The 22,724-nt window shown below is 39.2% G+C and overlaps 2 protein-coding genes across 4 annotated transcripts in view; one reads left to right on the top strand and one right to left on the bottom strand.

Annotated features, from left to right (window-relative positions):
• The first annotated feature begins 202 nt into the window (after positions 1 to 202).
• On the top strand, positions 203 to 10,764 carry ACTA2 (actin alpha 2, smooth muscle). The gene is made up of 9 exons (XM_038140239.1): positions 203 to 261; positions 2,749 to 2,920; positions 4,625 to 4,753; positions 6,074 to 6,184; positions 6,678 to 6,762; positions 6,843 to 7,004; positions 7,253 to 7,444; positions 8,356 to 8,537; positions 9,314 to 10,764. Exons 2-9 carry the CDS (start codon positions 2,792 to 2,794, stop codon positions 9,455 to 9,457), a joined length of 1,134 nt encoding a protein of 377 aa, XP_037996167.1. The 5' UTR covers positions 203 to 261; positions 2,749 to 2,791; the 3' UTR covers positions 9,458 to 10,764.
• The window catches only part of STAMBPL1 (STAM binding protein like 1), a 23,004-nt gene continuing 10,861 nt past the window's right edge, over positions 10,582 to 22,724 (bottom strand). For all 3 annotated transcript variants that reach the window (XM_038140230.1, XM_038140228.1, XM_038140229.1), the window contains exons 2-11: positions 21,568 to 21,761; positions 20,471 to 20,688; positions 19,020 to 19,095; positions 17,498 to 17,593; positions 16,520 to 16,874; positions 15,808 to 15,932; positions 14,781 to 14,918; positions 14,019 to 14,131; positions 12,429 to 12,528; positions 10,582 to 11,486 (exon numbers count right to left, since the gene is read on the bottom strand). In XM_038140230.1, the coding sequence (XP_037996158.1) occupies positions 11,430 to 11,486; positions 12,429 to 12,528; positions 14,019 to 14,131; positions 14,781 to 14,918; positions 15,808 to 15,932; positions 16,520 to 16,874; positions 17,498 to 17,593; positions 19,020 to 19,095; positions 20,471 to 20,688; positions 21,568 to 21,651 (1,362 nt within the window). In that variant the 5' untranslated portion in view covers positions 21,652 to 21,761 and the 3' untranslated portion in view covers positions 10,582 to 11,429. The remainder of the gene's footprint in view (positions 11,487 to 12,428; positions 12,529 to 14,018; positions 14,132 to 14,780; positions 14,919 to 15,807; positions 15,933 to 16,519; positions 16,875 to 17,497; positions 17,594 to 19,019; positions 19,096 to 20,470; positions 20,689 to 21,567; positions 21,762 to 22,724) is intronic.

Here is a 22,724-nt window from a genome sequence, read left to right as displayed (position 1 = left end):
AAAGTCTCCTCCTGTTTCATGAGCTCTACACTGGAATGCAGTGGAAGAGACCCAGGGCCTGTGGCCACCCAGATTAGAGTTTTTTGTATTAAGGTCCCTATATGGTTTTGTTAGAGAGATCAGCTCTGTCTCTGTCTGTCTCTGCTCCTTGTTTGGGAGGCTAGTGGGAGGAGAAGAGCTGAAGGGGCTATATAACCTCTGGGGTTTCAGATACAGAGTGTACCACCCTAGAGCAGCCATCCTCAGCCAAGTGCTGTCAGGGTAAGTGGCACGGAACCAATGGCATGATTTACAGGTTGCTGGAGGAGTTCAATTAAATAATGTCAAGTGGAAGCTGTTCAGGAGGATGTACTGCTGTGCTGTAATTTGCTTAAAAGACTTATTAGAGTTGAGTTGATAAAACGCTTGTAGTATCTATACTGAGTTGTCTTTATTTTATATTCTGAAAGGAAAAGTTCTACCCTAATAATTTTACTGCTTCTATCAGCACTTAGCAGCTGTATAAAGAAATGGTTTGTGTAATGCCACTGTTGGAATTGCAGATATACTCTGGTTTAAATGAACCCGTGTGACATTGGGGTGTTAGTATGGGACAGAGTTCCTGATGGGGTATGTAGTAGTGTTTTCTAGCAGATTTGCTTCAGTGCTTTCAATCAAGTGTGAGGTGAAAGAGTATTTCGTGAAATGTGACTGCTGGAAGTATGTAAATCAGCAGGGGCTAATAGGATAAAGTGAGGATGCATGTGTATTCATCCTTGTCTCTATGCATATGAAACTACTGTTCGTAAAATGCCAAACATTCATTAACAAGCAGGCTACAACGGCAGCACTTGTGGAGTTCTCTTTATAATTTATTGTGGAGATTGGGGAAGTGATTGATTATATTTGCATGTAAAATGGGGAAGAAAGAGGCTAAAGACTGTTTACTTGGGAGAAAAATTTCCTTTCTTCCACAGCACTCAGTGACATTTGCTGCTCTAAGATCTTGCTACTGCCTGCCATGGCAGTCCTGAGCTGTAACCCATTGGTTGGTAGCAGAGCCCTGTGTCTAATTTTTCAACTTTTTGTGCTTTATTACTAAATATGGTTTTCATTTAGAGTCCACTAAGCTCAGAAATGTAGCCTTTCCTGCCCTGTTCTTCCCCTCCCCCAAGTGATTTTTGGCATTGCATTAGCTGCATTGGTTTGAGCAACCCCCCTGACCTCAAACGCTGTTCCAAAAACAGACGGCTGAAAAGCATATTTCCTAATTAGGAAATGGTTTGTCCAAACCAGTCTGTTCATTCATGTTAGATAACAGTTGTACTCCATTCAGTAAATATTTTAATATAAAGAGTCTAAGGAGTTTAATAAATGAAAAAAATGCAACTTACTTTCCTTCCACAGCTATAATGATAAAATATCTGGAATACAAAGTTAGGATTTCCCTATCCTTGTGTTCTCCTGGGAGCTCTGCCCACGCAGCCTGCAGGAGCAGGGCTGCAGCCATGTCTCGTGGCTGCCTGGCTGGGAAGAGACAGAGGATCTCAAATGAAGCATTTGGAAGAACTGTCTGTGCCTGTTCCATCCATTGCAGAGGCTAAAGAGATTGTGGCCTCCCTTGCTCATTGGCCATGGCTCTTGCTGACCCCATTCTCATTTCTGCCTGCACTTCCAGTATTCCTGCAGCAGAAGGCTTTGGAGACTGCATGGGGAGCCAGCTGGTCTGTGGATGACAGCTGTCTCCCTTAGCTGTTAACACACTGCAATTTGTTGAACTCTGCATGGAAACCCAGGCTTGGAGTGGGCCAAGTGATTCCCTACCACGCTATAAATTCTGAGCAAATAGTTCTCCTTGAGTCCTGGTATTCAGTGCTTGTTTCTGTAATTGACTTCAATACAAAGCCTTCAAAGCATTTTTATTACCCATATTATCTTCCTGTTGCCAGAGGAAGAAAACAGTTTCTTTTTACTGAGCCAAGGAGCCAGCATAAATTGTTCTGTCACTCTACAAATGCCGTTTATTAGCTGCTTTGAAATGATGATAGAGCAGACATTATGGCCTGTTTTTAAAACACATACTGTCTCTGACTTAAAGGTGGGTTTATTTTTCTGACTGATTAGGGGAGAACTGGAAAAGACTTGCTTCCATTTTTTTCCCCCTTTTTAATTTGGAAAATTTCTACCTTTTTAAAAGGTAAAATGTAAACTTAATTTGCCATCTTCACCAGTGGATTAATATCTGCATCAGGAAACATTCCTGGTACATGCACAGCATTTAATATAGCTGGTTTTTGGGAAGCCCAAGACTAGAAGGGGAAGTTGAAGTGCTCTTACCTTTTAACAGCTATCCACATGTGTCAGGATTTTGTCAGGGTGATAGAAAAGCAGGAGAAGTTGTGCTGAATTCAATGCAAATGAATCTTTGTTTTTGCAGCTGTCAGTCCAGCATTCTCTTTTATCTTCCTCCCCCAGCCGTGGATTTCTGAGACCAAATTTAGACAAACATTTGCTGCTCCCTGATCTCTCTGCCCGTGCCGCAGGGCTGGAAGTCTCCTCTGGAATTCCCTGGATAATGTCTAGTGCACACAGGCATGGTTGATACCTCTCATGTTTTCAGAAGGAAGCCCATTCCCTCCCACAGCCCCGCAGTCCTTGTGATTCCCAGCTGGGGCCATTCCCCTCCTTGCAGGTTCTGGTAGCCAGGGTGGCTCTGCTACCCGAGTGTGATTTTGGTTTTGATTTAATTCTTCCCTGCTGTTTTCACAGGGCTGTTTTCTGTCTGGAAGAGCAGTAGGCATTGCTGTAGAAGATGTGTGAGGAAGAGGACAGCACTGCCCTTGTTTGTGACAATGGGTCAGGACTCTGTAAAGCCGGCTTTGCTGGAGATGATGCTCCAAGAGCAGTTTTCCCGTCCATTGTGGGTCGTCCCAGGCACCAGGTGATGAACTACTTTGGTTGCTCCTTACTGGGCTTGTGGAAGGCTTTGCTGCCCTGTCCCCAGCTCTTCAGCCTGGGCCATCTGTGTCTGGGGCTAGTTCAGCCTGGGGTCATCTGTGTAACACAGTATTTCCAGGCAAAATGAGTCCAGCAGCACACTCCCCTGAATCAAGGGAGGTCTCTTGCCTTGTAAAGGAATCCTTTTAAATTTTTTCACTCCCTTCTATGCCATCTTTTCCCTGCCCCTTAATTTTGAATCACCCGGAGAACTTGGTGAGTAAAACTAGGTCAAAGAAACCAAACCCAAAATCCAAATAAGCCCAACACAGGAACATCTAGAAATTCTGACTGCCCTTAAAGCTGATAATAGGTAATGTGTGGAAGACTAAAGGAGGAAGCAGAAGTTTTCAGTTAGCTTTCTCCTAACCTTTCTGACTTTATTCATTAAGCTGTACCAGAAACGGGTACCTGTCTAGGGTTGAGTTTCCTTAGCTTCAAGGCTTACATTTGAGTATATGATGCATTCCACTATATTTTAATAATTTGCAGAATACATTTATTATCTGAGCTGTTAATTATAGACCGTTTATGACACAGATCACCATCAGCACCAATTAGAGCAGCTTGTCTAGGTCACAACAAACTAATCCAAGTAATTAACAGATCCACCTAATTGCTTCTATGTCACTCTAGGCCCTGGTGGAAAGAGGCAAGCTCTTTGCAAGATGAAGACTTTATATACCCAGCAAATGCATTTTAAGTTCTCAGGGACTGGAGAAATACCTGCCTTTCAATATAGAAACTAGGAGTGGAGGGCTAATTGATGCCTCTGGGAATTACCATAATTTGAAAAGTGCATTCAAATGCCATCATCTTTAGCTAGTGTAAATGATAATAATTGCTCAAAACCAAACCATATAGTTACAGTGGAAACAAATACAGATTTCTAGAACCTTTCTTTCCTGATCATTTAGGATGCATGATCTCATTAACAATTGCAAATCTGGGATGCCTGTTTTTAAGACATGGATTTAGAGATGCCAAGGTTTGGAATCTGTAACGACTAAGTTCTGATAGGAGTAGTATGCACTAAAAGGATCCTACTATATTATATTTTTCTTTCATTATTTCTGACTTTAACATAGAGATTAGCATATATCCAGAGTAGTTTTCAGCTTCTGGTCCTTTAATAATTTCTACAGGATTTATTAAAATATCTGTAAAGAAGTCCATACAGTAGATTTAAATTGTCCATCCCTAATCACAGTATTATGGCATTCAAATAGAGGATTAAAAAGTGTTGAAACTGAGGTTTTGGGAAATGTCAAGTGTGTATCACTCCATCTTGACCCTTAGATGGCACAATATCACTTTCTGCTTTAACTCCGCTTTATTATCATTAAGCAGACTGTTCATCCCTAAATAATAACAAACATGAAACAACTCAGATTTCCCAATTTATCTTGATGCATTTAATATTGTACTTGTTCTGTTCACTTAACTGTAGTGGAAATATGAACTCCAGAGATTTAATTACCAAACATTTAATATTGGAAATTTAGGAGCAACTCCATTTTTTATTAGTAGTAAACTATGTTGTAACTAGTATAAATGGCAACTGGATTTATTTCACAGCTAATGTTCTGTCTACTTCATGACACTTTTCCTTCCCTGAAAGACTAACACAATTCGTATGATTTTATAGGGTGTGATGGTTGGTATGGGTCAAAAAGACAGCTATGTGGGTGACGAGGCTCAGAGCAAGAGAGGAATCCTGACCCTGAAATACCCCATAGAGCACGGCATCATTACAAACTGGGACGACATGGAGAAGGTACTTCAGCTTTGAAAAGTCAATGTGTACTACTGGTAAACAGAACTATTTGAACCAAATATTTACAGAATATCCACTAAATTTTAGATGAAAGTGTCATGCTACCCAGTATGGTTCAAGGAGAAGCTTGTTAACAGCCAAGGTTAAAATGCATCTAAAGCTTGAGTAGGAGTACATCAAAATTGTAATTACAAGTTCTTTTACTCCAGCCTGATCTTTGCTAGTTATTGAGAAGGGGGCAGGGGGAGAGAGAAGGGAAGGAAGAAAGGAAAAGGAATAGATGAATTTGCTAGTAAAAAATGAAATTTAAGAAGTTATCAGTTTCTGCAAAAATGCAAAGCATGTGTGTGATTCTGATGAGAAAGGCAGTCTTTATACACATACTTTTTAATGCTTGGAAGATTAGCAATATTGCAGTGCAATGCATCCATTTCAGAGCCAGTATTTGACTGAAAGGCTTCCAGAACCATGTTTATACTCATAGTCTGTACAGATAATACAACTTCTAAGATTCTAAAATGGTATCTCCATTTAATGTTGTTCTGTGAAAATAGGGATATTTGGAATGGTCTGGACATCCCAACACACTGCAAGTGTGTGGAGTCACCCAGCACTTAATGACTCTCAGTATTGTAGAATTTGCTTGAAAGCAAAATCTTTTAGATACCAAACATGTCAACCAGTCCCTAATGACCACCAGCTTGAAAATAAGCTTAGGAAAGACTTCTTGGCCTTCAGACTGAAATCTCTGGTTGCTTTACTTCTTATCAGTGTATTAACCTCCTCACTGCCGCATTTGGCCTCAGATTTTTACAACTTGTAGGAACAAGTGGAGGTTATAAACACAAGTTGACTTTCAACCTCACAAACCATTTATCTTCATTTCTTTTCATGAATTCTTGGGCTGGCCTGTACAAACCAAAAGAGGAAACTGTCAAGAGACCCATTATCTATTGAACACTGTGGTTGTTCTCTGAGTTGTTCTGGAACTGTTTCCCTCTCAGTCATTATTGAAATAGCATTGCTGGAACCAAGTGGGTCCTGTTACAACTTTTCTGTTGTAAGAGTACTGTATTCATTTTCCTTATATGTTCTTAAAGTAAGTCATATATTACTGGTAGCACCACCGGAGGATGGTGCTTTTCTTTCTACAGTTATTCTGGTAGTCTCTGTGGAGGCAGTAAGAACAACTGCATGAGAAACATCACCAGCCTCTATCTAGAGCTGTAAGCAGTGTTGTAGCTCAGTACCTGTCTGGAAGTGATGCTGAGCTGCTGACTGATGGTGTTTCTTTCCCTTGGCTTCTCTCACTATCCTCAGATCTGGCATCATTCTTTCTATAATGAGCTCCGGGTTGCCCCTGAGGAGCATCCGACTCTGCTGACTGAAGCACCCCTGAATCCCAAAGCCAACCGTGAGAAAATGACACAGGTGAGCTCACACTAAAGCTATGGAATAGTCCAACCTTTTCATTCAACACGATGTGAATGTCATCTTTCCAGTTAGTCATGCTGTCCGGCAGTCTGTCCCTCTCAGTTATGTGAGATGGAAAGCACATAGTGACCCCCTGTCAGATTTACATATTATTACATACAGTTTAGAAAATCAGTGTATCCACTTTGAATGTGAACATTCCAGTCTATCCAAACTTTGTCATCTTAATTTGTTTTTATGCCCAAGCCCATTATAAAATTATCTTTAATATGTGCATGTGGCTATATTAATATGATGAAGATGTCAGCCAAATACAGGGAGATACCTTACAGGACAAATATTTTTGGATTTAGATTTTGTATTTTCCTTCCTTGCTTTTACCAAGCATAGAGAAATATGAAAATCTTGCATTCTACCTCTTTTTCAGTAAATTGCTTCAACTAAGCTAAACCCTCTAGTGTTAAAGACAATTATTTTAATTGCATTTCAGATTATGTTCGAGACGTTCAACGTGCCAGCCATGTATGTGGCTATTCAAGCCGTGCTGTCCCTCTATGCCTCTGGACGTACCACAGGTAAGCCTCAGGGGAACACGGCACAGATCTAACACATCCGTGGGGATGATGGGAATGAAGTGTGTGTTACACTCTCACAGGGATCGTGCTTGACTCGGGGGATGGTGTCACCCACAATGTGCCGATCTACGAGGGCTACGCCCTGCCACACGCCATCATGCGCCTGGACCTGGCTGGCCGGGACCTGACAGACTACCTCATGAAAATCCTCACGGAGCGGGGATACTCCTTCGTGACCACTGGTAAGGACACACTGCTGGCTGAAAAGGAGAGTTGTTCATGGGCAGTGTTTCTACTGGCCTCAGAGAGACTATCAGTGGTTCTGCAGTTGAACAGGCATGAGAAGGTCTCCAGCATGAAAGTCCCTTGAAAGATTAGCAGAGGATTTGTTTAAAATATGGGGAGGGTGTTGGAGAATGAAAGGGAACAACCAGTCAACATGTATGGGTCCTTCCTGAGTGCCATTTTAAAGAATGAATCCTCTTTACAGCGGAGCGTGAAATTGTCCGTGACATCAAGGAAAAGCTCTGTTACGTGGCCCTGGACTTTGAAAATGAGATGGCCACCGCTGCATCTTCCTCCTCTCTGGAAAAAAGCTATGAGCTTCCTGATGGTCAGGTGATCACCATTGGAAATGAACGCTTTCGGTGCCCAGAGACCCTCTTCCAGCCATCTTTCATTGGTGGGTTCAGTGACTGTTCTGCCTTGGTAAACTGCACAGAAATACCAAGTCCCTATTTCCTTTCGCTTGTACTCCATTTCTAACTCACCCAGACCTACACACGAGCGTGTCCTAACACCCATTATAAAACAATCTTTTAGAACAGTTCTATAAATGTGGTGGGAAGAACTTCACGTTAAACAATTAGCCGAAATGCTTTCCCAAAATAAACCCACAATGTTTATTCCTGCCTTCTGGCATTGGGCCTGTGCCATTTTGTATGTTTGAATATGCTTGCCAGGAGTGGGAAGAGGTGGGAGGGGCATGCAGGCAGCAAGACCTACTTCTGTTTTTCCAAAAGACTGCTCCAAATTCTGAATCCATGGTTCACTGCCTTGTCAGAACAGCCAAGATGATGCCATGCTAATCAACATCCATGAAGGCAGATTTGCAACTAGGTCACACAGAAATCCAGTGTCAGTTCTGCCAATAGGCAGAATTTCAACTCAGAAATAAAGCAGTTGCATACCTAGAGGTATTAGGACATATTTTGACTGTTCTGTCTCTGAGTTGACTTAATTTGAAAAGAAAAAAAAAGGAAAAAAAAAAGAAAAGTAATTATCCCAAGACCATAAAAGGAATTCTTAGGACAATTGAGGTTGCCTGCAGAAGCCTAGTGGAAACTTTGCTATTCCACACCTCCAACTTTCTTTTTAAAGAGGACTTGTTGTGTGCAAGGGAGAGAGGAGGGCTGTACACCAAGGAACTCTTAAGCAAATAATTTAGGCAACTGCACAATGACTTTCCAGATTTCCAAAGCTCGGAGACTGATGTCTTCCAAAGAGTCACTAAACAGCATGTCAGTTCTGCATTAACAATTTTAAGTCTCTGTATGGAGTTGCTTCCTCAGTGTTCTTCTGTACCTTCCCCAGGCATGGAGTCCGCTGGCATTCATGAAACCACTTATAACAGCATCATGAAATGTGACATAGACATCAGAAAGGATCTTTATGCCAACAATGTGCTGTCTGGAGGCACCACAATGTACCCGGGTATTGCAGACAGGATGCAGAAGGAAATAACTGCTCTGGCTCCTAGCACCATGAAGATCAAGGTATGTATGGTGCAATCATTTGTAGATTATACGAGCTGGCATTTACAAAGTCCTCCAAGATCTAGTGAAACATGCAACACTTTACAAAGTGCGTGCTTTCAACCCATTCTGAATCACATCTGGATTATCTAGCAAATAACCACCAGCTAGTAACTTTGGTGCTGCAAAAAGAGAACTTTCTCTCATTTTCTTGTTCATGTTGATTTCGGTCAAATGTCTTAATGTGGCCAAAGAACAGCATGAACCCAGGAACATAAATTTTCCTCTGTGGCTGTATGTGAGCTTCTTCAGCCCTTCTAGTCTGAGGGACAGGGGAGAGAGGAAATGCTGGTTTTGTCTTTGGCTTACACATTTCAAAGAGACCCTGACAAGCTAATCTTTGTTCTGCTGCTTCAAGTCTTCTGTTCTTTACTTTACAAATATTTTATCAGCTATACCAAAAGTAGTGCTCCATAGCTTATTGATTTTTTTCAAGCCCAGCTGGACTGTCATTATATGTTTCCAGAGTAATTATCTCCCCTTTTCTCATATAAGCTCAGGAGCACATGAGTGCACCAGGGGTAGGGGGTCACTGAGGAGGCTGAGTCAGGCAGAGAATTTGAGGGCATAGATTTATATAACAAATTCTAAACTTTCATGCTTGCTGCAATGGATAGCACTAGCACATAGATGCAGTGTTTTGGTCAATATCACATATCACTGCTTTAGTATTTTTGTATAAAAATGTATTTTATTCATAGTTGACAGTCATACTTAATGTTTTATTTCTTAAACAGATCATTGCTCCTCCTGAACGCAAGTACTCGGTCTGGATTGGAGGCTCTATCCTTGCTTCCCTCTCTACTTTCCAGCAGATGTGGATCAGCAAACAGGAATATGATGAAGCTGGCCCATCCATTGTTCACCGCAAATGCTTTTAAATTGCTTTTTCTGTATATGTCTCCTTAGTGTGAATGTATGCAGGGAAGTACATTCTTATAATTTCATTCCATAAATCCTTCATCATAATTAATCTAATTAATTGGATACTGTGTATTTCTTAAAATAAATTTTAAATGTGCTATGAAATTGCTGCTCCTGTTTAAAACAAAAACAAAAGCCACACCATGAGTGTGGAGATGCCATTACAGCTGGCTTGAAGCTCCATCTTGTGACATGAATTTATTATTACACTCTACTGGGCTTAACAGAAATGGTGGTACCTTTAGCTTGATGATACCAATGCCAGAAGATGCTCATCTGTCAGGCTGCATGTTCTCAAAGTTTAGCCTCAGAAAACATTTTAATCTGCAGACAGAACCAGCTGTGGTTCTTACAAAGTTCTAGGCAGTACAAAGGAGCATGGCATCTGTTCAATATCAGAAATATCATGTTCAATATCATGGGCACGCTGCTTTGCATCTGCTCTATCCAGAAATATTATCTATCCACATCACTTCTTACTTCACAGCTGTCATGCTGGAAAAGCTAATTTCTTACAGTTCATGGCCCAGGGGTGTATGATATGTACCACAACAATCCTGTATTTTCTTTAAAGAAATAAAACCTGTTCCTTTGGGAGCATATCGAAACACTAATAGTAGGTCAAACATATAACTTTCCTATTGTATGCCCTCAGGATGAGTGCAGCCTATTATTTTTATTGTGTGATTTCTAGCAAGATCTAAAGGGTAATTAAGCTGGCTTAATATACTTTCTTTTCAGAACTTTTTTTTTTTAAAGGGGGGGAGTAATGTGTTCAAAGCAGCTAAAATACTTTTGGCAATTTTCTTTTTCTGTGATTTTTCTGCTTCCATTTATAATCTCAAACTCATCAGCTAGAAGTATATGCTTAGAAGCTGAAGCCAGTAATACTGTCTTAGAAGTATATATATATGAATAAAGAATTCACTGAGACAGACCTGGAAAAGGTCACTTCTAAGGAACTTGCTGCAATCTGTATCCATTAGAGTTCAGGATAAAGGATGCTATTTATTTTTGTTAACCTATTTTCCTCTCTTAACTCAATAGTTTACCTCACTTGCCTGTTACTTGTTACCTTTCAAACTGTAAGCTCTTTGCAACAGCACCTTATTTACCATGTCTTCATAACCCCAGGGTTTCAGATCTTGTCCAGCTTCTGACTGTTAGCACATGTTGCAAACCTCTTTGTACTAACCTTATTATTTAAAGTATAGGTCATCTAGGTTCTTGGAACAGTTACTAAATAAACTCTTGTAAAAGCAAATAACTTTGTATGGCTCTTTCTTCTAACTCTGTCTAGATCTTTTTATCTAACTCTAGATAGAGTGAGGAAATCCTTTTCAGGATAAGAAGTGTCTTTCAATTTAAAGTCTCTACTGGCAGGTTGCTGGAGAAGACACATTTCTCCAAGGGAGTCTGATGCATCCCTGCTATCCCAAAATAGTGAGGATCAGCTCTCAGGTAAAGGATTTGGATATTTCTAAGTATCTTCTGCTTAACAGCTGAAACTTGAGCTATAGAAGTTGGACAGGAGAAAAAGATGAAAAAAAAATTGCCTAAACTGATTGATTTGCCTCTACTACATATAAAAAGCCAACAACTGTTTAAAATACCTAATTCTCAGAAGGCAATTAATGCAAAAAAGTGACAAAAGAAACATTATTTCAACACAGTTACTGTAGGTTTGAAGTTCATTTTATTGTTGTGTTGTATGGGTGAGATTTGTTTACAGATTCAGGGTTAATGCCACTGAACTCCATCTTGACAGAGCAACAAAATAACTCCAAAACAGGCTAGAGCAATAAATATCAAACCATTCAATCTAAAATGTATAAATATAAAAGTAATTTCTGAAAATGTAGGAAAAAACAGGAATCCTTTTTTTTTCTTTTGGCCTTTTGTAGAGTACATTGATGTGGTTCATCCGTATCACCTCAGATCCAGCACGATTATCTTTATGTCTTTCCCAACCACATGGGCACATGGCTGCAGAAGAAGTCAATCCATTACTCTCAGAAATCTCAGTAAAATACCCAGTAACTTCATCCATAAACTATGTCTGTAAAAGACTGCTGAAAAGAGCCTACCTGGAACACAAAATCTTAACTTTTTTCAGAGTTGGACTACCTTCTCATTATCCCTACACTCCATGATGAAAGAACAGAACAAAACAAAAAACTCTGACCTCTCCTTTTGAGGACTAATGCTGACATTCAGAGAGCCTGACAACACAGTAATTTCCCATGTCTCTCAGCATGACTTCTCTGTATTGGATCATTTTATTTTAAGCTACAGGAGATGCCTCTGTATTTGAAGTGAACCCCATTGAAAAAACCCAAACCCTTAATTATTCAAAGGTAAAGGCTCTTATCAGAAATGCCAGTGTTAGCTGGAAGACAGTTCTGGCTGACTGTACTGCTCAGCCACAGACACACCATTGTGCTGTTGAAACACCAAAAGACAGAGCAGTTGCAGAGGAATGCTTGGAGGAGCCAGGGCAAACTTTTGGCATTGAAGGAAATAGGACTTAACCTACTTATAGATGCACTTTAAAGCAGCTGGGATGTTTTGTTGGGGCACCAAAATTGGAGAGATGAACTGATTCATTGCTTAAAAGCTGAAGAGCTCAAGAGTAACTCCCATTTGAAAATGTGGGTTTTGCTCTTTCTGAAAGCGGGTAAAAGTGGTGACTGATAGTAACTACCTCTGGTGAACCACCATTTGAATGGCAGCTTGTAACACTCACCTCAAGGCTGCTAATGACTGCTTAAGTAATCTTCTGATGTCTACCTTGGTCAGTGAACTAAGGGTAATGAATTAGTAAAACAGGGGGAAAATTATTAAGAAATATAATCTCAAGTTTCTGTTTGCAGCAGAACCGTGGTCAGGACCTGGAATAGTAAAAACTGTGTTGAATTATATACTTACATTAAATAACCTAGGGTCCTTTGTATGTGGATGGAATCCCTTCTTTTTACAAGCAGAAACTTCTAGCATGCCAGCATTAGTCAGTCTGAAGATGCCAGTGCTGAAAAGCAGAACAGGAAACTCCTGTTACACACTGCTCCCATAGCAGAGTCCAAGGTTTCACATACAAATTGCTTAGCTTAAAAGAAGGACAACAGAAAGGTGCTTGGTGACCTTCAATACACAGGAGCCCCGGCTGAGTTGGGTTTTTAAAGGTATTTTAAATCAAGGGGAGTTGTATTCCTGTAAAGGAAGAGATGATGAGGGGAAGGGGAGAAAAAGGATCCCAGTACTGGTGCTGTTCCTGTTAGATAGGTTAGGCCACTGAAGGATAAGGCTGGTTCACACAAGAACAGATGCAAACCAGAAACTTACGTGCTCTGGATTGCATTTCACCCAGGGCAACTTAAAAGATAACAGCCTTTAAACCAGCTGTGTAAATGACTAGTAGGAGTACATCCTCGCCACTCTTTTAGGTAACCACACAAGCATTAGAAAATGCACTGCTGCAATTCTTTAGGTATTGAATAAAACGTTACAAAGCCATTCTTCTGCAAAGAGAACCTATTACCTACAGGGCAGCGCCTGTCAATATAAATGTTACAGGTTAGAGTTGGTTACAGGGTATCAGCATCACGGTGAGAGAGACTTATAAGAGCAGAAATTTGGAAACGTGTGCAGGCATGCTCAGGGTTAGAAATGCTGGTGTTTGTGCCCTTGCCTCTCAGTCTGTGTTCACAGCTCTGCTACCTGAAGAGCCCATTTAGAAAGTTAGGGAACCAGGACAGGATTCACATCTACTGAGGCAGAAGGCCAGAAGGAAAGGCTGGAGAAATGCACACTCAAAAGAATGGAGTTAGCCCTCGCAATCTGAAATGCACACCAAAGGAGAATCACAAATTTGTTGAAGTTGGAAGGAACTTCTGAAGACTGTCTGGTCCAGTCCCCCTGCTCTGGCAGAATCACCTTGAGCAGGTTGCTAGGACCATGTCCAGTAATGTTTTGCATTTCTCCAAGGATGCAGACATCATGACATCTTGGGAAACCCGTTCCATTACAAATCTTCACATTAATATTTTCACTATTCTAGTTGTTTTCCAGATACATAGTTTGTAATTTATGAAATACAAAAATAGATCCCCATTATCAAAAAAGTGAATTTTACCCTTCTGCTTTGCAAACTGCAATTTTCATATCATTCTAGAGAAATAAGCCTAACCTCCCTCCACACTCTTAAGCAGACAGAATAAAGACAGATCTGTGGTAGGGCATTGGCAATCAGTACTCCAGAAGAATGGCACCTGTAACTATGTATAGAAAAAATAAAATTTAAACCCTAGGTCTGTGAAGGGCGGAGGAGAGAGAAGCCAGAATCAATGCTGTGCATAAAGACTGACTGAAATGCAAGTCTAGGCAACTTATAGAAAACAAAGTCACAACACAATGTTCGTGCCCTTCATATGAGTTGACATGTACCCTTTGCATTTGACCAAATTTTATGACAAGAGGCAGGGAAAATACTGAAATATTACTTTAAAAATCCGAACTTACTCATTATGCTTTGGTGAACAAACAATTGCAATGGCCTCTGGCAACATTAGCTGATAAGAACAATGAGTATGGAGATCAACACTGGATAAGAATGCAGTTTGTGTTGGATGTGTCTACAAAAAAGAAAGGGAAAACTCAACACCATGAAATATTTCTTACAGGTCAAGTCACCATACATTTAAGAAGGAAAAATAATTTGTTACAAGTGAAAGCATCAATACTTCCCCAGGCTGGTTTCTAAAGTTCTTATTAGCCCAGGGTCTATATTATTCTACATTGTTCACCCTGGAGGTTGAAAGAAGGCTTTTCAGGATGAGATTCATGGAGGCATGTTCACAATCAGATATACAAGCAATTTTCTGATCATGGGGGAGAAAAGGTAGAATGAAGAAGCACATGACAAATTGAAATTACTTAATTGTTGAAAATCTCTGAGAGAAAAATTAATATACAGTTTAGACAACACAGTGCTCCCCTCTCTGACTTCTGAATATGGCATTAGAAAGTAATAAAATACCTCTAAATCAACATTAAAAAAAGTTGCACCAGCAAAAGTAGGCCCATTGTGTCAACTGGATGACTCAATTGTGTTAAGGAGTTCTCTGTGGAGAACATGAGTGCTTATTTACATCACTACAATTTGAATTCAGTAAGCAAATTTGTATTACTCCAGTTGTTTCTTTTGTTTATGTCTTTCTTTTTTCCCCCCACATAGTATGTAGAGTCAATATAGGAAAACCAGAATCTATGAGTCATACATACATGGATCCAACCCAAAGTGAGGAGATCATACTGATCCTGAATACCAAATAATTCTTCCACGTTCTCCATGTCACAGTAGTCTGGTCCGGCAGTTTGCTTTGGCACTATTACATGTGTAATAGTAAATTCATTGTGAGTCTGCAAAACAAACATTGACTTGGGGTGGAACAGACTTTCTAAGGAATAAATGCTGAATCAAAATCTGAAAGATGTCAGCTAAAACAAAACAGTACAGCTGCACTGATTCCAGCTCCACTGATTCCAGTGCAGTTCTACAAACATACTGTACCTAAAAATATGCCTTAGCATTTTATCATGAAAGCATACAGGGTAGTATTAGTCACAACACAAAACTGTTGTATTGAACTGTTCTCAGTGATCAGTGTGAAAAGACTGTCCTTTAAAATAATAATTAAAAACACATAAAAGAGCTTTGAGAAAACTATAATGATTTTCTGTGAAACTTGGAACAAGACTAATACTGCTGTTCTTTCCCTTCATGCAGTTCAAATACACTTGGGATCATCTACAATTTGTCATGTCAGCATCAGCCATGACATCTTTCCCTGCTCTCAAAGGACATTAAATGTAATCTAGGTCAAAGGAAAAAAAAAACCAGCCTGAAAATCAAATGTTCTACAGCTTGATGGGGGGATTTCTGTTTTGTTGTGCCATTATTCATTTGATGACTCCAGTGGATTCTGGCAGTCTTTATATTTCATTGTCCTGTAACTAAACCTCACTTACCTTAGATGAATGCCAGAGAAAGTACTGGAAAAAGCCTGTATTGTACAGCATGCTGAAAAACTTGCTAGGCTTTACAACAATAGCAGCGTACTTTGAGCAGATGTTTCCCCAGTAAAGCAAGCCCGCAGTGCTGAAATATCCACTCAGGTTATAATATGAAGTTCATTACATGGAACAGTAACCATTTATATCTGCTTTTGCTCTGAAATCAATACATCACAGGATATTACAGCACTCTCAAGCATGTCTTCCCCATAAAAATATGAGGGTTAAACTGTACCAGTTTTCCACAGAGAATTCCACATGTCTCTATTCCTCTTACTGTATTTGCCTCTGCCAGCAGCAGAAATTTGTGACAGAGATCCCTGGGCAAAATGACACCTCTGAGTGCTTCGGCCAATTGAGCTAACCAAGAATAAAAGAAAAAAAAGAAAGAAAAAAAAAAGAAGAGAGAGAGAGATAAAAAGGCATTTACATCTACCAGCTAATACAATGAAGATCCCTAAAATAAGGAAATATACAGTGTATATTATACTATATTACAACAAGTGGAAGAATTATACTTACCACATCATAGACTTCTAATGAGAATAAATCTACAGGACAAGCACTTCATCCAAATTGAAGTCACCAACCCACAAGATACGGTCACCAGCCTGTCCCTGAGGTGACAGCTGGGACCACCTTCCAAGCCAGGGCTTTCCAAGGGGAACCACTGCAGGTTCTGTTTCTGTGTCCTTGAAGCCCATGGCAAGATTCAGACTTCATTTCCCAGAAACACTAAATCTCAATCTCTGTACCCATCCGTTGGTACTCAAATGGAAAATGTGAAACTGTGCAACTCTCCCTCTTAAAATGAAGAAACTATACGGAACTGCTGTGTTTGCACAAACCTGTTCATGGTTATTTCAGTATGGGCATCCTCACAGAGAATAAAGACATATGCAGGTAGACAAAATAAAATAGAGGAAGAAAGAAATGTCTGCACTTACTCTGAACAGCACTTAGAGTAGCTGCTGGCTTTAAGGCCCGTTCCACTGGCGGCGAATGTCCAGCACAGCCAGAGGTGCCGCGCCTCTCTTTTTTCTCCAGCAGCGCCGCAGATAAGGAGCTGTTCTCTGGTACAGAAATACAAGACAGCATACTTCCATCTATCTGTTCGGACATGACTACACTCTCTTTGATTTTCTGATCTCGAGCTAGCTCTTGCTTCTTAAGTTGATCCTCAAAGAACTGAAACTGTTCCGATTCGAGCTGCTGCTGCCGCATGTGTGCGATTCGTTTCTTCTCTGCCTCTATTAGCTTCTGGTGCTCCAGTTTCTTCAGAAATTCAGTTTTACATTTGTTCTGAAACATACACAGCATAGTGACATTCTCAGCACACCAAAAATGCTAGGAAAAATGGAAGGAAAGGAGCAATCTAACAGTTCAATAAAACGATAAAATCCTGTCATTAAAAAGGAACTCTTTTGGAACCTGGTTACTGAACTGGAAAATACAACTATATCCCCAAAGGTAGGATGGAAAACATAGCATTGATGGATGGAACAGAAAAGATGTTTCTTGGATGCTTTTTCCAAGACAAGGTTTTAAGCTATAGATCCTGTTTTCAGTGGCTTCAATCTCAATTCAAAGTAGAGCACATTTGGAGCCAAGGAATATTTTCCACTTATTGACATGAGTATCAATTTCATTTTCTTTATAAGGCAGAATCAAAGTATACAAAAAACCCGTTTGGATCTTTGTAGACATTATTAAGTAAATATGGCAGCACAGGTATTTCCTAGCACACGTTTGCATTACGTATTTTTAAATGACCAGCTGATTCTCAAGAAGAAATGAGAAATCATTCCTAAGCAGCTCAGGAAATTATTAGTTTCTTGTAAAACTGGCATTTTACAGCTTAATTTTTAAGTTTTATATGACAGAAAAATATTCATGTCAACATTTAATAATCCTATAAAACTTACTTTGTGTTGCATGTATTCTTGATATTCTAAGTTATATTTTTTTAAAAGATCTCTTTTCAGTTCATCTGTCCGTGGAAATGCAACCTCCTTCAATTTCTTTGAGGTGGGATGGGGAAAAAGATAAATAAGTTTACTTTTCACTTTTAAAAGAGCCACCTGGAAAACAAACTCAGCTGTAACACAGATTTTTTTGAAAATACAAAACAGAAAAAAACCCCTGCTCTTCTCACAGGAAAAAAAAATAAACAAAAGAGAAAATACCCACTATATCATCAGTTTATGAAACTTCTATAGTACACTGGTTTCAATAAATATATTGATTTACATTAGTGAAACATGTGACATCGCTGCTTCTTATCTCAAGGAAAGATTAGTCCTCTCAGAAGGAGTCTGTTATTTCTGTCTTGTTTAATAGGTGTGTGATGACTAATGTTTTTGTTGTAGGAGTAATTCTTAAAGAAAATGCTAAAGCCAACTTAGAGAGTTTCAGGTAGGATCATTGCATTTTTCTCTGAAACTTCCCAGTCAGAAATACGTCTGAATATGCCCATTTTCAAGTGGGAAAAAATGGTTTTAGAGATAGCTATACTTGTAGCTTTCTGTCACAGACCTGGCAAAACAACATTTCTTATAAAACAAAACTAATACCCAACGGTTTCCACTCATGTGAAGCTACCACAAAATAATTCAGAGGCTGCAGGCAAGGGAGGGAAAGCGGCCATGTGCTTAATGCTACTGAGTGCCACAGGAGAAAGCAACGTTAGATGCCCTTTCTCAGTAGGGATGTTCTCCTAGTGGACCACAGTTGGAATTTTGGCATGGATTGTTTTGGTTTTGAGTAAAACATTCAGTTTAACAGTAGAGAAAGCAAGCAAACATGGGGGCATGGAGCAAGAGAGACACTCATGGTCCTACTAGCAATTCTCACTGGGCAGTTCCAGATGTTTTAAGTTCAGTATAAGGCTATACTTAAAATTTATATAGGATTTATTTTCTAGAGGGAAAAAAACAAAAGTAAAACTATTTTGTATGGAAGTGGAAGGAAAAAATCTAGTAAAAACTAAGTAAATACATATTTGGTAATAAAGAAAAAAAATACTTCACTTATTTAGCAGAGTAAGCAAATACTGCACAGGCATCAGTAATGCCACACTTTTCTCCTTCTGTTTGCAATAGCCAGTTTGGACCATTTATCCATTCACATAACTGGGATCAGAATCAAGCTAAGTACTGTTAACATGTGCATTTTTAATATGCAAGCTTTCAGAAATAGATGTACCTGGGCTCCCAACAACCTACCAACTTATTCAGACCATTCTCATTCATGTTTTAGATCAATAATTTAATTTCCAAAATAAAACATGTATGAGTAGTGGAGAAAAGTATCAGAAATTGAAGCTGTGATGGCTGCTATGGGCTATGGGTGCTCTGGGGAAAAAGAAGCTATGGCCTATATGGGCTGGGAAAAATGAAGAAGTTCTGAATAAAACATTTCATAAATACCAGGAAACCATAACCCTACCTTAATAATATCTTGTTTTTCTGGTACTGCACATTGGTGATAGTCTCGGTGACTGGGCAGCTTTTCTACAAACAATCTAGAAAATTAAATATGCGTGTGTTTAGTCAGAAGAATATCCATAATAGCTTGCATGTTGGCAGAAAAATCAGTTTCACATAACTGTTAAACACTGAATTCCAGATGACTTGGACCAGGGTTCTACACACATGTTTAAACTAACACATTATGGTATGGACCTGTATGGGACACACAGAAGAAGGATGGGAGATTATTTTCCACATCTGATATATTTTGATTTCCATTAGTATTGGGTTAGGTTAAAAAAAAGGGCTAACTAGCAGCCAGCATCTAAAAATATCCCTCAAAAACATCCTCCACTCTAGTCAGTGCTAGTAAATCCTATTTCTACTCTCTTTATCTGCTCTTAGCCAAAATGCTGGCTCTCCAATGGAAGACAAGAATGCAACACTGACTGTCACTGAAGCAGGTATTTTTACCAGACCAAGCTGCACAGATAAATTATGGCAACACTCAGCTGCAAAGAGTTTGTAATGCACAGCTGCTATCATTCTTTCAGCAATTTGTACAATATTCACCTCCAGACCCTCTTTTTGTAGAAATAATTACATTTGAAAACAGGTGAGCTAAGAAAGGTTTGGTCTAGTTTTCGGAGTATGAGGAAAATAAGGAGGGAGGAAGGATGTTTCCTTTACAAAAATTTTAAAACATGCACATTAAAAAAGCCCCAAACTTTTCCGAAGTAATAAAAAAACCAATCAATCCTACAGCAAAACTAGCTAGGTTAAAAGTTTAAATCTGCCAGTGATATATTTTTCAGCTGTCTATTTTGAGACTTGTAATGAAAGCTGGCCAGATTTGCTCTTTTGTGGTAAGGAGAATAATCATGAACATGCATTGTAGATTTTGCATTTATTCCTGTAAGAAACAATAAATTATACTTAATCCTTTTTGGGGAAAAAAAAGTAAAATGAAAGCAAGAAAACACTTGTCTCATGCTTTTTTAATTATAGTGCAATACTACCATCCTTAAGATCAGCAGATGCTCATAGGACATAACTACTAAAGGCTTAGAAATCTCATTTAAACATTGCTTTTAAAGTCAAAAATTGTATTTAACCAATACGATGACATATAAAGAATAATCTGGGGGCAACAGTGCTCATGGTATGGCCTGGCAGAGTAAACTCAAACCTCTAAATGTTAGGTTAATTCATGCCTGGCAGTTCACACATGGATAGGACATCCACATGAAAAAGTGAGAGGAAGTTTTAACAAAGGCCACACTCAGTGTAAAATATCTCCAGAGAACAAGGTTGTTCTGCAAGAACACATTAAACAAACTTCTCCTTATCTAAAGGGGCTCTCAGGGCAGCTCTCCATTTCAGTTGACTCAGAATTGTAAGCTGTGATGGCTACAGCTGCTTTCTCACGTTATGAACTTGTTGTAGAAGACAAAAGCGTTCTCCAGGTTTCCCTCCTCCATGTACACCGAGGCCATGCGCTCCATCTCCACTCCCGATCGGAAGTAGCGCCGCGGAGTGATGTCCTCGTTGATGGTGATATTGCTGCCAAGCTTGCTTAAGGCACGCACTCTCTCCTCTGGGCTCACAGAGATGTCTGTGTGGTCAGGAATAGCTACCAGCTTTTTCTGAAAAAGAACAGTCTCATTAGCTGAGAGAATATTCCGTTTCGCTTTCAGTGAGTGGTCTCAGTCAAGAAGCTCAAGGGAAATATTCAGCTATTTTTTTCTGAAAATAGGCATTGGTTTCCCCACCTCTAGCCACAGTTGAAACATTACAACATGTTTCTCAATTGCAAGTAAATTGTGATCAAAAAGAAAAGTGGTTTTATTCCCTCCAAAAACAACAACAAAAAATGATAAAATTAGGAAAATACCTGTAGGAAAAAAAATTAAGTAAATTGCTGTAGAAATTACCAAAAGCAGTATAAAATGTGTCCTCTTAAAAAACTGCACGCATGAATTCTACAAGGTTCTGTCTTAAGTTACTGAAATAATTTGATGGATGTCCTGAATACTCAGACTCCCACTACATGATGTATAGCATTTGACTGCTAGAAATAGTTCAGGAAACAAAGAGCAATAAGCTCCCCTGGTGAGTCAACAGTTCACTTCAAATCTTCATTTCCAGTTTTAAATGAGGCAGTTAAAGACTAAGAAGTTTGAATTAACTACTGAAGAAGAACCATAGCTGCTTATTATGGTCATTACCTTCCTGGTAATTCATAAATAAATAAATGGCTGCTGCAAGTTGTTTCCCTCTTACTTTGATGAAATTTTTTACTCTTTCTATTCAAAATGCTCATTTCAACTTCTTAAAAATCTGGTTGCTGACACCCCATAAATCACCCATACAGAAGTACAATAAATTCCAACAAAACTGTCAGGCAGCATGCAGGAAGAGACCCATGGAGCTGAGAGCCACCACTGCTAAACAGCTCTCTTGAAAGTTTTCCTAATTGAAAGAAAAGTTGCTCAGCCACTGAAACATTTTCTTGTAATACAGACCAACGAGCTGACAGTGAATGGTTGCTCCATGTTGCTGTCTGCCTGTAAACCAAGGAGATTGCTCTTCTCCTCCAAAGTCTCCATCTGACTGAAAGGCCAGTATCAATCCTGAGCTCAGTATTCGCCACCAGATGTCTCAGGGTTCAACTCCCAAAGGGAAACTGGGATATAGATATGTTGATTGTGGTCGTGTGCTGGAAAAAATAAATAATTTGCATTAGAAATATATTCAAATGTCACTGTGACTTTGCATGCCAGCACCCACTCATTACTTTGGTGGCACAGTACTTACACATTTAATAATAATTTAAAACTTACCAGGTGTCTAGAATTTAAATTGGGAATGCATAACGGCCTACGCGCAGCTGTGGACTACTTGACCTGCACTAAGGCTATTTCAGTGGATTTGAACACAATAAATTATTTTTACAATTTTTATAGCAACTTAAAAACCCTTAACTTTCAAGTATTAAGTGAAAACCACAGAAGTTTGAGGACTTAGAATCTGTGCTTCCTTGAGCATATGTTTACAAACATATTTATAAAAAGTATGAATCTGGTATCTTTGTTTTCTGCTAAGCCTATAAGAAATAAAACTTTATACACAAATTTGTATCAGTAATATAAAGTAGAAAAAATACTTCAAACACCATGTGTTCCACCTGCACAGCTTGCTGACTTCAACACTCAAAATACAATCAACTCTGATGAGCCAACTAATAAAAATTCCTCCTTGCACAGATTTGAACAAGTAGAGAGAAAATGTAGATGTTGTGGTCATCAAAAAAAAAAACCCAAAAGGAAACTAAGCCAAAACAAGAAAACCCAACACTGAGAGAGGAAAGAAATACTCAAATTACACAGGAAATGTGAAATTTACGTTTCTAATGTGTTTTTTCACTTGTGTGCTCAGTCTAAACAGATTTGATCCTGCATGTCATAGGCTCTTCATAGGTTGCAATAAACATGCTTATGCTTTTGTAAAAGCATAGAACAGGTTCAGCAAATATATTTTCTCAGCACACCTTTCCCTAGAGGCCAGAGGACTCTGGGTTGAAGGAAACAACCCTAATGTGTTTTTAGATGGCTGTATTTCTCCCAAAAAGCAATACTATCTATTAGATCAGTCCTTAATTTTAACCATTAGTGCAATTCAT

The sequence above is a fragment of the Motacilla alba genome, chromosome 6 (genome assembly GCF_015832195.1).
Source record: "Motacilla alba alba isolate MOTALB_02 chromosome 6, Motacilla_alba_V1.0_pri, whole genome shotgun sequence".
In the NCBI taxonomy this organism is placed as follows: domain Eukaryota; kingdom Metazoa; phylum Chordata; class Aves; order Passeriformes; family Motacillidae; genus Motacilla; species Motacilla alba.
The sequence above is the reverse complement of the archived record's forward strand: the minus strand, read 5'-3'. Positions and strand labels throughout refer to the sequence as shown.